The sequence below is a fragment of the Fundulus heteroclitus genome, unplaced genomic scaffold (assembly GCF_011125445.2).
Source record: "Fundulus heteroclitus isolate FHET01 unplaced genomic scaffold, MU-UCD_Fhet_4.1 scaffold_54, whole genome shotgun sequence".
Classification (NCBI taxonomy): domain Eukaryota; kingdom Metazoa; phylum Chordata; class Actinopteri; order Cyprinodontiformes; family Fundulidae; genus Fundulus; species Fundulus heteroclitus.
Window position 1 is genome coordinate 2564962 of NW_023396967.1, and position 14868 is coordinate 2579829.

The 14868-nt window shown below is 39.1% G+C and overlaps 2 protein-coding genes across 3 annotated transcripts; both read right to left on the reverse strand.

Moving 5' to 3' along the window:
• Positions 1-854: 854 nt before the first annotated feature.
• abtb1 (ankyrin repeat and BTB (POZ) domain containing 1) lies at positions 855-7327 on the reverse strand. 2 transcript variants are annotated; one of them, XM_012862345.3, is made up of 12 exons: positions 7078-7327; positions 6128-6190; positions 5974-6029; positions 5710-5854; positions 5433-5592; positions 5289-5334; positions 4913-5029; positions 4633-4745; positions 4452-4550; positions 4201-4365; positions 3314-3514; positions 855-1860 (listed from the first exon to the last, which is right to left on the reverse strand). In XM_012862345.3, the coding sequence occupies exons 1-12, from the start codon at positions 7131-7133 to the stop codon at positions 1654-1656; spliced, it is 1428 nt and encodes a 475-aa protein (XP_012717799.2). In that variant the 5' UTR covers positions 7134-7327; the 3' UTR covers positions 855-1653. The 2 variants fall into 2 exon arrangements, with proteins under 2 accessions (XP_012717799.2, XP_012717800.2); XM_012862346.3 differs by lacking the exons at positions 5974-6029; positions 6128-6190; positions 7078-7327 and having other exon boundaries at positions 5704-5810.
• Positions 7328-7979: 652 nt separating this feature from the next.
• On the reverse strand, positions 7980-14662 carry LOC105926075 (deoxyribonuclease-1-like 1). The gene is made up of 10 exons (XM_012862254.3): positions 14570-14662; positions 14404-14486; positions 13972-14060; positions 13783-13869; positions 13574-13686; positions 13171-13283; positions 11054-11211; positions 10866-10962; positions 10661-10784; positions 7980-9521 (listed from the first exon to the last, which is right to left on the reverse strand). The coding sequence occupies exons 2-10, from the start codon at positions 14482-14484 to the stop codon at positions 9409-9411; spliced, it is 975 nt and encodes a 324-aa protein (XP_012717708.2). The 5' UTR covers positions 14485-14486; positions 14570-14662; the 3' UTR covers positions 7980-9408.
• Between the last annotated feature and the right edge of the window lie 206 nt (positions 14663-14868).

Sequence of the window (14868 nt, forward strand, 5' to 3'; positions counted from 1 at the left end):
CAAGGGTGAGCTGACAGAGGACTGCTTAAGTATGTTGACTGACAGGTGAAATGAGTCCAGGCTGATTAGGGACGGCAGGTGGCAGGAGTCAAGGTGAGTGGAGATGAGGCTGTATGTGAGGAGGAATGTGCCGGAACTGTCCAGGGTGGAGCGGGCAAAACTCAACCCTGACAATACATATATGTATATTTATGCATGAAAGATACCAACAGCCTATTTAGGGTAATGTCTGCAAGCAATTTTTAACATGTGTTTGGAATATTTTTTTTTAATCAAAACACCCAGCTGTGTCAAAGCCTTTAACGATTTGATCTTAATTGACCCCCTCGATTGAAAGGAAGTTGGTTATGTTCAGGAAGAACCTAGAAATCACCAAGACTCAAGCCTACCATCAACTGGAAGATGCTGGAACCCCAGTTTTTACAGTCACGATAGTTTAAGCAAAAAATATGCTGAATTCTACGAATTGGTTTGGGAATAGACCAAGGTTAACATTAAGCTTCTGGGCTGACCTTATCCTCAACTCCACTGAAACCTGTTGACTATGTTAAAAAGCCAGAAACCAACTAATTTAAATGAGCCCTGTTATTTCTCATGATGCTGGTCAGAATTAAGCTAATGGCTACATGAACGTGCTAAGTGCCAAATTGTTGTAGTTCACTGAAACTTCCATTAGATTAAGTTTGTAATTCCACAAAGCTTGTACTTATACATTGCTATTATTCCCATGCAATGTATTTCCCTGTTTGTTCTTATGTTCGGTTCATGTACAGCACTCTGTTACTAAAATGTGCTTTACAAATAAGGAAATGTTGTTACAGCAGGATATTATATAAAAAAAAAATGGACACCACTGTTGACAATTTAATTTTATTTACTTGCTACACACATAAGGCAAAATGGGTTTGCTGGAAAACAGGAGCTTCAGTTTTCAACTGAAGCAAAGTGCATGAGTGGATTTAGAGGGTGATATGTGTAAAAAATACCAGAGGGAATCCCACAATTCAAACAGTGAGGTGAAGGAGAGCCACAAAATACTTTCAAATACACACAAAACAACTTAATAATTTAATAAAACCAAAGAATGTTTTCTGAACTAGTAAAGAGAAGTAAGCTTTCTGTGACACATTGTCCTTAAATGTGAGAATTAGAACATTATATGCTCTCTGTTGCCATTCTAAATCATTAAAATGCAATTGTTGAAGCTTTTACATCATACACAAGATTATAGTTGGGTTAAACTACACTAGTAAGGGCAAGAATCGGCTAGTTTTAACTTCTAACTGCTGCAAATCATGTTAAATTCATGCATGTGTAATGCAAAAAAATATTCAGTAGTTATTATGTTGCACATAATGTCTTCACAACCAATGTGAAAGAATTTAATTAACAAATTTATAGCAGATCACTTTTCTCTTGTTTAGTACGCTCTCTCTTTGTCAGAAGTGTATGGTTGCTGAAGCACCGACCATATCTCTGAATACATTAGGTACAAAAGCTCCTTTCACATATTGTATAATATGTGCCAGACTCTGTAAATAAAATAAAACCTATAAACATAAAGTTGTATATGTTTTTCTTCTCACCTCACTAAAGATTCCCTCCAGAGTCGACCTTAAAATCTCTCCACCACACAGAACCTGGCGGCCCTGTTCAGCAGTCAATATTGATGCTGGATAGCAGCTCCTCCAGGGCCTCCAGCTTCTGGTTGGCCTCCTCGATGGCGCTGTACGTCTGCACGTTGCTGGCGATGTGGTAGCGGATGTCGTCCACGAGAGGGACAGAGTCTGTCTCCTGGCGCTCCTCCAGCGACGCAGCATCCTCCTTTATCATCTCGGCAAACTCGGCCTGCTCCACCAGCTGCGCGGGACAAGTTTGACAGGTACACCGGTGTGAGTGCATCTGGAGGAGGAACTGAGCAAGTCTGACCGGAACAGCCATCCAGACTCACAGCTCTTACACTGGAAACATTTTTTTCTGAGAGCCTCTTGAGGATTTCTAACAACTAAGATATAATTCACTCTCAGATATCTCTTGTCTTTAACAATAGAAGCAACAAGAAACAAGAAGTAAATGGTCGACAGTCCTGTTTCCATTTTTAAATGGAGCTAGACAAATATTCACACTCGACTTAACTACTGTTCTTCTTTCACAGAAAGTTTAGCTTTATGTGTTGAAACAAATTAAGCATTTACGATGACAATTAGTTATCAGTTAGTGTGAGCAATGTCTCGATGTTGTTTCTATCCTGTGAGCCAAGCCTTTCCACCGAGGAGCTGAAACAGTTTTGGTTCCCTGTAATTTTACGTTGAAAAATACAGGAATTACTGGTCTACTCAATTTTGTTTTGGCTACTGGCTCCATTCACAGCAGGGCAATGTGCTATAAGAAACATTTCAGACAACAGATCATTTCCTATAAAGCGACATAAAGGAAGCATAGGGCTGGGCGAGAAATCGATTTAATCGATTAATTCGAATTTACAATTCTTCAAGATTTCATTTTTGGAAAATCTGGATTTTATTTTGCCGATACACTCATTGGGTTTCCATAAAGAGAACAGCATGTAATGCTGAATATATGTTTAGGCAAATGTATTGTCAAAATATTGTTAAGTAGAAACTTTTTTTTACCATAATATGAGGTATTTAATTTACTTATTTACTTTTTTTTTTAACTTAGTTTGAAGTTCACAAGTGCAGTGAAGCCTCTTCTTAGCTCAATGTGTAATACCACTAGCAGCAAATGTTTTGTTATATTTTCATTGTTTATAATGGCACGGCTGCCATCTTGTTTTACAAGCATGTTTCACAGGTTGTTTTTAGTTGCAATTTGAATTCAGGTCAACTTCCTGACAAAATGCTTGACATAAAAGCAAGGTTTTAAAATAATTTCTTTAATTTCTTTTTATGAAACAAAAAGGAGGGGAAAAAAATCTATTAATTGGATTTGGTATGATACAATCGGAGATTTATTTTTTAATCCATATCGCCCAGCCCTAAGGAAGCATCAGAATGGGTTCTGTGTTGACACTTTCACACCGACATTACTTTTGTGGGCAAAACTGTAATTAAATTGTTGAATCTGATTGTTGAGCCCTGGATCCCAGAGGAGAAGCAGGGCTACCCTCGAAACTATAACTATAAAGGCACCAAATGGCGAAGGGGACAAAATGAACACCTCAGACCTCGTAAGCAAACGAATCAAAGAATAACCATTAGGAACCAGACCGCTGCCGTAACACCCAGCTTTGAAATCTCACGTCACTGAGCAATGATGAGGGTCAAACAAATGTCAGAGAAAAGACACCTACCCGTTCAATATTCTTCGCCATGAACTCTGTGCACTGGTCTTCTAGCCGAGACAGACGGAAAAGCTTGGCCGTCTTCCACATGTGCAGGACGTTGTCCTCGCAAATAGCCTTACCGAGCGTCTTCCCACAGAGACGCTTCAGCCCCGGCAGCAGGTACATGTCAGCCACGCACAGCACGTCGAACACGCTGTCCATCGTCAGCTGGGTGCGAGAGAGGAATCCGTCAGGCGCCGGGCCATAAAGATGAACGTAACGAAAGTGGTGACATTACTGATGAACGCGAAACATTACTGTTGTATGAGGAAATTCATAACGGCGGTGTAAAGCCTAAAAAAATGCAGCCGGTGTCTGTTTTTTTTTTTTTAACCAAGTTGGTTGTAAATTATTAAATCGGTTTTGAACTTTTCAATTTTACATAGATTATACTAAAAAAAAAAATTCAGGGGTAATTTACTGTATTAGATTAGGTTGGAAACATTTAGTTTGGAAGTATAATATAAAAGATTCAGCAAAACAAAATCAATTGTAAAGAATAATTGAGTTTTTGTGCTTGTTTCAAACTGCATTGCCCCTAATGCTAAAAACCCAGCGAGTGGCCTACGTTTTGTGTTTTTACAACGCTAAACCACCCAGGGGTCCACCTACTGCCCACTGACTGGATGTGAGAGTAGACAACTTACAAACTAACAAAATCTAATTTGTGCATGCTTGTGGATATAGCGTTTATCCCGTAATGAATAAAATCTTGATTAGAAAATCACATTTTGGATTCAATCTGATTATCTTTGATGCATTTAAGTTTTTAACAAAAACAGGACAAATCTCTAACGAGGCAAAAAAAATTTGGAAGCACTTCAAAAAGCTCCAGACAGAAGCTGTGCACCCACCTCTGTGTCATCAGTGTAGATGTAATACATGACGTGGATAAAGACTTCGTGGGAGATGTGCAGGGTTATGACCGGGGTGCTGGGCTGGGACTGCAGCTGCTCACCCTCGCTGAAGTGGTCTTCCACTAAGGCCTTAAAATAATCACTGCGCCCACAGAAAAAGGCCTGAAAACACATTGAATCAAAAGCCCACATTAACACTATGAGGTTTTGGGGGTTGGCGATATGTTTGTGGGCTTTGCAAGTCATACCTTGTGACACAAGAAATTGAAACCCTCTACTCTGAAGCAGATGTCAGGATAAGTAGGGAACAGATCAACTCTGTTAAAGGGAAGTTCACCGAATCCAACCTGGAGCAAAGAGAAAGAAGTATACGTGGTAGCAGCTGCTCTGAGTTAAAAGTCCAGGGATTTCCTGGGTTTAGGTCCTCACTCTTAGTTCAGTGGGCAGTGCGCAGTCTGCTAACTGGGCCATCTCCTCCTGGAGCTGACAGGTGTGAGGCTCCAGGCTAAGAACTTTGACACAGGTTCCAGGCTTGTTGGACACTTCAAAATGAAAGGAGATAAAAAAAAAAAAAGAGTATTTGAGATTTTAAATAATGAGGAAGCATTTCAATCAAAGTTCCAGAGAACAAAAATATATAAATTGCAGTTTCAATTACGAACACAATATATGTATTAACATAGAAAATGTAAACCAAGAGCTCGCTTACCAAATTCATAGACCTGTTTACATTTATTCTCCAGCTCTTCTATAAGGTCAGCCATCTTGCACTGCTTAGCAAGTCGCCTGCAGTCCTCCACCAGACTTATATCAATATCCATTCGTCCTGTAACATTATGAAACAACTATGAGGAATGAAGTTCACACTCTCTTGTTAGGCTTTTTTTTTTTAAACTAGTCGTTTTTTAATACCTAAGTATTTATAGCATATTTGATATGGTCTGTTCGTTTATTGTATATTCTTGTCTCTGGTTGTTGTTTTCTTCTTTAGTGTGCATCAAATTTGTATTTGTTTTTTTCTTAGTTGATATTTTTTAATGTATGCGTTTGTATAAAAAAATTTTTTAAAAAGATCAAACACTCACCAGTATAGAAGTATTGCAGAATTGCTCCAAAGGCTGCAGGATTGATCTAAAATCAAAACAACTTTGGTTTCTATTAATGAAAACTTTTTCTACTAATTGTGACTGAGGCATTTTTTTATATATTTAAATCAAATGTGAAATTACCAATGGGTGTTTGAGGGTTATGAGGCTCTTTCCCTTCCATTTTGTCTCAAACATTTCGGTGAAGTACTCCGAGCGGGCGCTGAGAACACATCGGTGAGCTGCGAATATTTGTCCATGAACCAGGAACTTGACATCACTGTGCTGACCTTGTTCTAACAACCTAGATGGAAATAGGAGGAACGATTTTTTTTTTGTCTTCCTGAACTGCAACGATATATTGCTGTTTCTTTACAAAGTTAATGATCTAAAAAAAAAAGCAGAAAGTTTTCACATTTACGTGTGTAGAAAGTAGTTAAAATCGTTGCGCTGCATGGCACGGACGCTGACACACTTGTACTCTTTGAGCAGGCGTCGGATTGAGTCATTCAGGGAGCCGTACACACATCTCTCACCATCAAACGTGTTGGCTTCACACTTGGCACCTGCAATGAAATTGACATAACAGAAAAAAAAAAAAAAAAAGAATCAACATGTAGAATCCTGTCTAATACATCCTTTTAATATGACAGCCTCACTTTATCCAGTTAAAATGAAACTTTACCACTAGCCAACAGGTACTGGACCAGCTCCTCATGACCGCAAAGGCAGGCATAATACCTGAAGGAAAAACAGCTCTTTTTCTTGTAACTTTAACGATAATGGCTTTGTGGTAAACAGCATCAGAATAACTGTAGGTCTGCAAACAATTTACTTACAACGGCGTGCTGTCCCATTTATCTCTCACATTGAGGTCCACATCCCTTTGTTCAACAAGGTACCTTTAGAGAAAACAGAAAAGCCTAACGTGTGAGCATATTCAGGTCACTAAAAGTGATTATCTTAGCTTCACACAGAAGTATATTTGGATTCTTTATATACAATCAATCAAAATAAGTTATGAAAAAAGATGATCTAAGACCAACTACACTATACAAACTGCAATTAAGTTATTTTGGCAAGTTAAATACATTTAAAATTTGAATCTAAATATTTAAATTTGTTTGTTTTTAACAGCTAATGAGAAACATATTTCAGTAAATCTAAACATGTTGTTTTAAAAAGTTTACTGGTTCTGCATTTTACCGATTCTTGTATTCAGCTGTGTGCGGTTTTGTTTAATTTTGCCTGTTATTTTTAAAATACAGCACAATCATAATTTCACATAAAGTAAAAATGTAACTATAAAATAAAATGACATGTTCATTTTAATAGTACTGTTCTAAAAGCTATGTTAAAGAAACGCCATTTGATTTTTTTTCCCCCAACGCATTAACGGTGACTTAACGCAATAATAATCTGCTGGATGACAAAACAGTCAACAGAAAATGTACCTTAAACACGGGCTCGATGCAACTGTTGTATAAATATGCTGCAAAAAGCGGCGATGATAATTTTAAAGATCTGAATCACATCCATCAGCTGATGTTTTGTAACATCTGTAAAGTGCAGCTGACCTATAAACGTTAGCCCGAAAAGCTGGGTCACCGGTGCTAATGCTAGCAAGACAGCCTTCCGCTTCTGCTTCTCAGCAAATACATAAACAGCAGCGCTGGGCGAGTTTATGCTTTAGGTTGGGTGTCGACATGATGCAGCTGATGCTTGTGAAACATTTTTTTTTTTTTTTTTAGGCAAACCAAAAATAAAACGTCAACAGAGCCGCTGTTACCTGACTCTACAAATGTCGCCCTTTCTGCAACTACTAAACAAGTCGTACACGTCCATGGCCGCCTCGGTGTTCTCGGTCCTCTGTAATGCATTGAGACGGCCTGTCTGCCGGGGACAGGTGGGGGTGGTTTACTGTGGCTGCAGGTAGGACTCGAAGAACCGAGAGAAGGTCGCCTTGCTCGCTTGTTGACAAACCGTCTCAGTCCCCCTCGAAGCCTCTGTGTTTTGGTTAAAGGTGTCCAGTCACGTGACTTCAGAGCTTACTTCAATAGACTTACAGGAATGTGGTAAACTAAAGAGCCCACACAACAAACGTAAGCTAAAAAGTTCGCATGCAATGATAATGCTACAAATGATTTCTCAATGTTAGCTCTTTTTGTTTAAGTACTAACTTAAGATTTTTACTGAAACTTAATTTAGCTGACCGAGTTTTTAGTTAGCCGTAAAAGGGGAATATCCGAGCTTGCTTGTGGAACCTGAATGCAGCACGTCAGGGCGTTCAATCATCTTTCAAGGGTTCAAAACCATTGCGCTGATAAAAAGAAATAGAGGTGTAAAATAAAGTATTTTCATTGATTTGTTGTTTTGTCCATAATAAAATTGAACATGATTAGAAGATCGTTGATCAGGAATGTGTTTGAGGCTAAAGTATTATAGGTATTAAATAGTTTCAGCATGTTCTGCTCGCAAATAAAAAAAAGAAAAAATTAGATGTGAATGTGCCTTAGATTTCAGCAAAAAAAAAAAAAATCTTTCACTTACATTTCATGTAAAAGAGCATGCTCAAAATAATTTATGGTCATTGCAAATTGTGAAAATATAAGGTGTTGCAATAATAGAATAATTCCACACTGGTCTAAAGCATCCTAAATATACCCTCGATTAGTAACAGTTGTTTTTATTAACTCTGGAGGTAAAAACAGCAGCTCTCTGCAGCCAGTTTATGGTAAGTCATGTAAAAAAATTAATAAAAAAATAAAAAAACAAGGGTGCTCATGGAGCACCTGTATCATTGCACAACTCAGAAAAATGACCATTTCTAAATATCCAGGGGCCAGCAAACAAATTACTTTGAAAAGTTCCACACCGTAGATATGTGACAAATGGCACTGGCAAGGTGGATGGTACAGGAGATGGAAAATAATCCAAGGATCGCATCCAAGGCTACCACGATGAATGTGGGTCATGCCAGCGGCAACATCTCAAGACAGACAGTCCAACGGACACTGAAGACTGAAGGATTCTATGAATGCAGACCAAGAAGGAAACCACTTCCCTGAATAAGGGACACAAAAGCCAATGCAGACTGTATTTTTTCCCTAATGATGTAGCCCTCACTAGGCAGAGAAAAATGGAAAGCCTTCAGCCCCAAGAACAAGATTCCCAAAGTCAAGTATGCTGGTCAGAATAGGGCTGTTTTTTTAGCCAATGGGACAAGCAAGCTAAAATGGCATCCATGGAAAAGGAAGACTACATTAAGATTCCCAACAACATCACACAGTCTTCACAGAAACCCAATATTTAATGAAATTAGACATTTCAGCATGAAAATTAACCAAAATATATGGTTGAATGGGTGAGGAAATGGTTTGTTGACAAATCTATTAACCTTTTGGAGTGGCCCAGCCAGAGTACCGACTTGAATCTGATAGAGAGGACTAAGCTCAAGATAAGGCTGACGGCAAGGAGGCCTTCCTACCACAAAAACTTGAAGCTAATCAGCAAATAAAATAAGGTAAACAAACCAGTTGAGACATACATAAAGGCAATCAGTAATTATGAGAAATGTTTGGTTGCTACAATGGCTAATAAAGGCTTTTCTATAGACTATTGATAAGGGTATAAATCATTTTGAACACAGCATTTTTTTTTGTTCAAATGTACATGAAAACCATGTTACCCATTTGTACATATTTCTATCTTTCAGGTAGCAACATTTTGGTTTAATAAAATAAACTTTAAATCTAAATATGTCAGAGGTAGTAATAATTAGTAGTGAATGTGAATGAAAAAGCCATATGATTTCCTTTATTACAAAAGTACCCCGGAAAGAACCATTGCAGAGCCGGGGCAGCTTTCCTTATGAGGCACTGAAACAACAGCAAGCATTGACAAGGTGCAGAACAAGAAAGGAAAATCATTTGAATAAAAACAGAAGTTGAACAGAATGAAATGCCCATTTACAAATTATCAGCAAAAAAAAAAAAAAAATAATAATAATAACTTGGATAAATACATTTTAGCTACATACTAAATTAAATGGAAATATCAATTTGACATCAGAATAAAAGAAAAAGGACCACTGATGTCTAGAATCTTCTGGTCACTTCTTTCATTCGGCTGGGTCAAGCTTCCTTTTCAAATGGGAGATCTGAAGCTGCAGTTTTTCCCGCTTGAGCAGCAGGGTTTCTCTCTGCAGGCTCACCACTTCATCCTGCAAACGCTCTGAGAGCAGAGAACACGGCAAAAGCAAAAGACATTTAGAAAGATAAAAAAAAAAATTCATTCTCACTGAAAAGTACATGATGTTTTGTATTTTAACTTCCAAGTGGAAAACATGATTCAAATGCATTTAACGTTTTTACTGGATTTTATATTATTTTGTATTGTTACTGTAAGTCAATCTTCTCAAGTGTAGTCATCTGAATTTTCTGACGTCTCAGTTAGTAGTAACCCAAAAGTGTGATCAGTAGAGTAATCCTAAACGGTTTTTTGATTTGTTGAAATTTTGTCAGGTCAGACTGAACGCGCTGGCTTGCTTTAAAAAGAATGAAAAGAAAACCATTCGCTTTGTAAAGTAGCCAATCTGGTTCCTGGAAAGGTGGCATGGTAGGACTGGCAATTATCCAAGAATAAACAAAGGACACATCGTTAGCCCAGTTTATTTTCCTTTTCATTTCTTCATAATTAGCCGTGCCCGTAAGCACGTTGGTTGACAAATGCATCATTTTCACTATAAACTGAGTCCATCGGCAGATGAAAGATAAGTTTGCACCCGCAATAATCTTTGACCCCTATCGCATGTTTTCAATCAAATCAGTGTCTTAATCTTTATGTTTTAAGAAAACTGATGCAGAACCAGTTCCAGTCCTCAAAGGCCAGAGTCCTGTGTCTTTTAGATCTGTCTCTGCTCCAATGCACCAAAATCTAATTCTTTATTTACGTCCTCCACATGTCGTCACGTTCTCCGGGGGAACGGGAATAACCTATGAGGTGTGCTGAAGCGGGAAAACAACTAGACCACGCAGGACACCGACCCCATCTGGACACCACTGGTTTAGACAGTGAGACACTACAGTGACGTGCAGCAGTGGTTAAATCCTCTGAAGCAGCAGCAAACCCGCATTGACCGGTCACACCCTCAAAGACATTGAAAATGAAAGGCGTGAACACGAGTAAAAGTTTAAATTCATAGGTAAAAAAATAAATACACTCCTTAATTCCACGCATATTTGATCTGCAGCCTCACCCTTTAGCACAACTGCATGAATTCGAAGGAAGTAAACATTAAGTAAATATTCATTCCTCTTCTATGAGCTTCCTTTACACCAAGCAGTTGTAGTAGATTACAGTTTAACTCTTACCCGTTGCAGCTCTGCTGGGAACTGATGTTTGTCTCTTCTTAGATCTCCCACGTCTTGCCACCCAGAAAGGAGACGCGCTGATTAACTCGACCTCAACAGGGTAATGATCACTGACTTTGAGGGCCTGTTGGAGGGTGCATGCACTGAGTGAGGAAATAACTTCAAGAAAAAGTCTTTACTGTGAAAGTTTAGCATGACATCTCACCATCGTTTCATTCAAATTAAACTCTTTCTGGAAATTGAAGGCCTTCGCAGAGTTTGGTACTATGGTTGCCAGCAGGTCGTCTCCATACACAACGATCCTGCGTAGAGAAGGTTTCTTTTTCAAGCTTGTGGATTTTATATAACTAAAGTTACACTGTTTGTCATAAGTTCTTAACAAGCTAATTTTACCTGTCGTAGGTGTGGTTATTTGTTGTCGCTGCAGTTGTGTCCACATCATCAGCAATCAGCCAGTGGAAATTCGTGTCGCTGCGAATTCGTATCTTTTTCATTTTTTTTGCAGTGAGATTCGCACCATCTGCTCTGAAGTCCCCCAGGATCATCACGTTCTAGAAAAAAAAAACAAAAAAAAAACAACAACTTTGATTCCAGCACCTTATATGATTATCAATACCCTGCAAACCTTTTCACATTTCATCACATAACAATCACAAACCTCAGCATGCTTACTGGTCTGTGAAAACTAAGACATACAAACATGAAGCTAAAAAGTGAGAAGGTTGCTTGAAGTTTTTTTTTTCCCCCGATTTTTTCAGAAATGTAGGTAAGAAGTGCCTAAGTCACTTTTTTAATAAGTGCGCAAGCACAAAATTATCCTCAGGGGATCGCGTGAAAAAATTTCCCAAATACACTCTGGTCTTATTTCTTTTGTCTGAAGCCTTCCTCTTCTTCTCATAAACTTGTAAGACAGTTTGTTCTTGCAAAGTATATGGCAAGAGCAGAGGATCTACAATGAACCGCTGAAACCGAAGCTAACTGGTTACATAAACACTAGAAGTTCACATGCACAGCACGCAAGAGGAAACTAGCCAGCAACAGGCACACACGTTACCGTTAGGTGAGCCCGTCACAATGATCGGCATGTAGGACAACCAATAGATAAGATGATCCCCCTTATCTATCGGTTCAATAGATAAGGGGGACAGAACTCAAAGCAGAAAAAAGATCATCCACTATATCTTTAAGTGTTTTGGATGAAGGTAAAAAAAAAAAAAAAAAAAAAGGTTAATTTTGGTCTTAGCTGCTGCTCAGATTAATGCCCTCCTGTCAGTTTAGGGGGACAGCTACAGTATGTCTTGGTTGGTTTGGAGTTGTGCCATGCCCGTTTTCTCTCTGGATGATTAACTGAATAGTTCTCCCGGAGAATGTGCAAATCTTGAAATATTTATGTCTAAAATAGTCCAAGCACCAAAACATAAAGTCCATCCTCCCTTTGAGAATGGTTGCTCTTGCATATGAGAATATCTAAAAATTAAGCTGATAAAAAGGAACTTAAGAAAGCTTTGTGTGGAACTCAGAAGAGCCGATCTAGCGTGTTTGCACCTAAGTGTCAGAAATGTTCTATAGGGTTTAAAACATTGATAGCATATGATTTTAAATAAAATTTTAGGCATGAGTACGACTAAAGAAGCTTCTGTTCTGTCCATTTTCAGAGGTTCAGTAATCTCTTCAGTGTATTTCAATCTGAACTGTCAATGGTGAAGAAATTATGTCCTTGAATAACACACTGCATAGAGGTGGTCTTAGTGTGTTTTTGCCTTAAGGCCAGCTGGCCACCCCAGCTGTCTGTAATCACTGCATTAAGCACAAGCTGCAACACCAGTTTGGCCTTTGACAAGTCAGCTGATATGGGCCTGTGGCCATCTTGCTTGGTGAGTCAGCAGAGGGTTAACTTCAACTCACCAGCTTGTGGTCTTTCGACAAAACACATGGAAACTACAAAAAGGCAACTAAGCCCTGCCTATACGTGTTTTCTGGAATGGGCAATTGTTTTATAACCTAACCCTACTTTAAACCTCTCACTGCTATATCCCTGACCTGTCTGCAGAGTTAGTCACATGGTCTGTACGATGCTCTTTGTTCACTAATTAGATTACATGCTAATTCGATTAATTAGGTGACCTCTGACAGCAATTGGTTCCGCTGGATTTTATTTGAGGGTTTAAAAGTTAAGGAAGCTTAATACAAATGCGCGGCACACTTTTCAGATTTTTATTCCTAAAAATGTTTGAAAACTATAAACCATTTACTTTCTATAGTTCAGAGCTTTATTCTACTTTGTGGTGGATTTTTACATCATAAAATCCACAAAATGTGTGTGGTTGTAATCTGACAAAATGTTTAAACAGTACAAAGACTTTTGCAAGGCAGTTTCGTACTGATGTGAGTTAATTTGCCATCTTACAATGATATTTCAATTGGATTTAGTTTGCTCTGACCTCTGTGACCTTTTGTAATGTGACTGTGTTTGTGGTCGTGTTAAATAAACTCATGAAGATGCTTCTTACATCTGTTTTCCATTTGTCTCTGACCGCCAGGAAGACCTCGTACAGCTCGTCCAGTTCTTTCTCCGAGTCGTTCGGTGTGGCACGAACCGGGATCAGCACCAGATCCTTCAGCACTGCAACAAACGCATAAACATCCATGAAACTACGTGTGTGTGTGTGTGTGTGTGTGTGTGTGTGTAAAAGCACACACAGGGAGCTGAGTGCATGAACCTGACAAACCTGCTGCTTCTTCCTTTTATTGACACGTCAGAAGAAATCTCCCTCATTCACATAGGAAAAACAAACGCGTTCATGCAGACGTGACTCAGACAGACGGCAGACACCCCACCAAGGGCTTTAAATCAACAAAGACTGACACACAACGCTGCCTGTAAGTCTTAAAAGCCGAGCTGCAGAAACTGACCCGTGTTGCGGGGTTTGAAGTAGAGAATGTAAGGCTCCCTCGCAAACACATCCACGTCGTTCACCTGATTGTCTTCATATTGATAGGAGTCAATCAGATCCACCACATCATCCCTAAAACATAAATATGTCTCACTTAAACAGCTGCGTACGTGATCGGGGACTCTGGTGGATTATTACTAACTCAGTCACAATGGCGGAGGGATTCACCTGTAAAGAAACATAAACTGCTCCTTGTATCTGCTCCTTCCCAGGCGGGTACTCAGCTGCAGGGCATAGTGGTGGGACGTGTTCACCCTGAGACACCCTCAAACGACGACACGTTATGTGTCTTTCTGCTCTCAAAGGCAGGGTCATTTTTCAGTTCGGCTTAGTGCAAAGACACAAACATAAAGTCACCTGTTGAGTTCTGTCAGGAGCAGTTTGATGGAGGCCCCGCTCACGTCCACCACCTCCAGAATGACTATGATGTCATATCGAGACACGATCTATAAAAGGTAAATGCATCAGTTAGGCAGGATCTGTGGGGGGAATTAAACGCACCCAGGTTCTGACTAAGACATGACAACTGTTGTTTTCATTTCTGTCTTTGAAGTTTGTCCCGGAGCATTGAAACTAACTAGAATAGTTTTCATTTTCAGATTTAAAATCCCTCTTGGCTGCTCCCCAAAATAACATCCGTGACAGGATTAAAGATTCAAAAGGACCTATGCTTGTTATAATTAATGGGATTACGTAATGCGTTCATCAGAAGTCCTTGCTGCCAGTTAAAACACACAGGAAGCTACTGAAGCAGCCACGTCTTGCTTTACAAAGTAAAGAATGTTTTACCTTAATAAGCGTTGACAGGACTTCTGGGTCAGAGACTTTGGTCACTCCAAACCTCTGAGCGTTGAATGAAGCAATCTTCATGGCTGACAACAAAAGAGCAAACAGTTTTGTAAAACACACATTTAAAATGACACTTACTGAGCTCTGAATCCCAAGTTTGATTTACCTCTTGTAATGAAGGCCTATACAGACGGCTTCACTTCAGCAGCAAGCAAAACTGAACTTCAGTATACATCTGAACCCAGTCCTGTGAGAAACCTATTTTGCTAGGATTGGTTAATCGACATCACGAGGACAGGAGGGACAGTATGAAAAGAGACATTTTGACAGCAAGTGGACAGACAGGTTCTTTAGTTCAGAGTTGAATGTGATTAAGTTAGGTTAAAGTCAACGTTGCTGTGCAATAAGGTTTGCAAATAAGTTAGAAAAACAAAGAAAAGTCATCCTCCTTCCATTTATATATAT

Excerpts from the sequence above, each read along its gene's own strand:
- abtb1 (XM_012862345.3), bottom strand. The coding sequence starts at position 7,133 with ATGGACGTGTACGACTTGTTTAGTAGTTGCAGAAAGGGCGACATTTGT. Across the intron at positions 5,855-5,973 it reads CCAGTACCTGTTGGCTAGTG|GTGCCAAGTGTGAAGCCAAC; the intron begins GTAAAGTTTCAT and ends ATTTCATTGCAG. Across the intron at positions 5,030-5,288 it reads TCTGCAATACTTCTATACTG|GACGAATGGATATTGATATA; the intron begins GTGAGTGTTTGA and ends ATAATGTTACAG.
- LOC105926075 (XM_012862254.3), bottom strand. The coding sequence starts at position 14,484 with ATGAAGATTGCTTCATTCAACGCTCAGAGGTTTGGAGTGACCAAAGTC. Across the intron at positions 14,061-14,403 it reads TCCTGTCAACGCTTATTAAG|ATCGTGTCTCGATATGACAT; the intron begins GTAAAACATTCT and ends TACCTTTTATAG. Across the intron at positions 10,963-11,053 it reads AATAACCACACCTACGACAG|GATCGTTGTGTATGGAGACG; the intron begins GTAAAATTAGCT and ends TTCTCTACGCAG.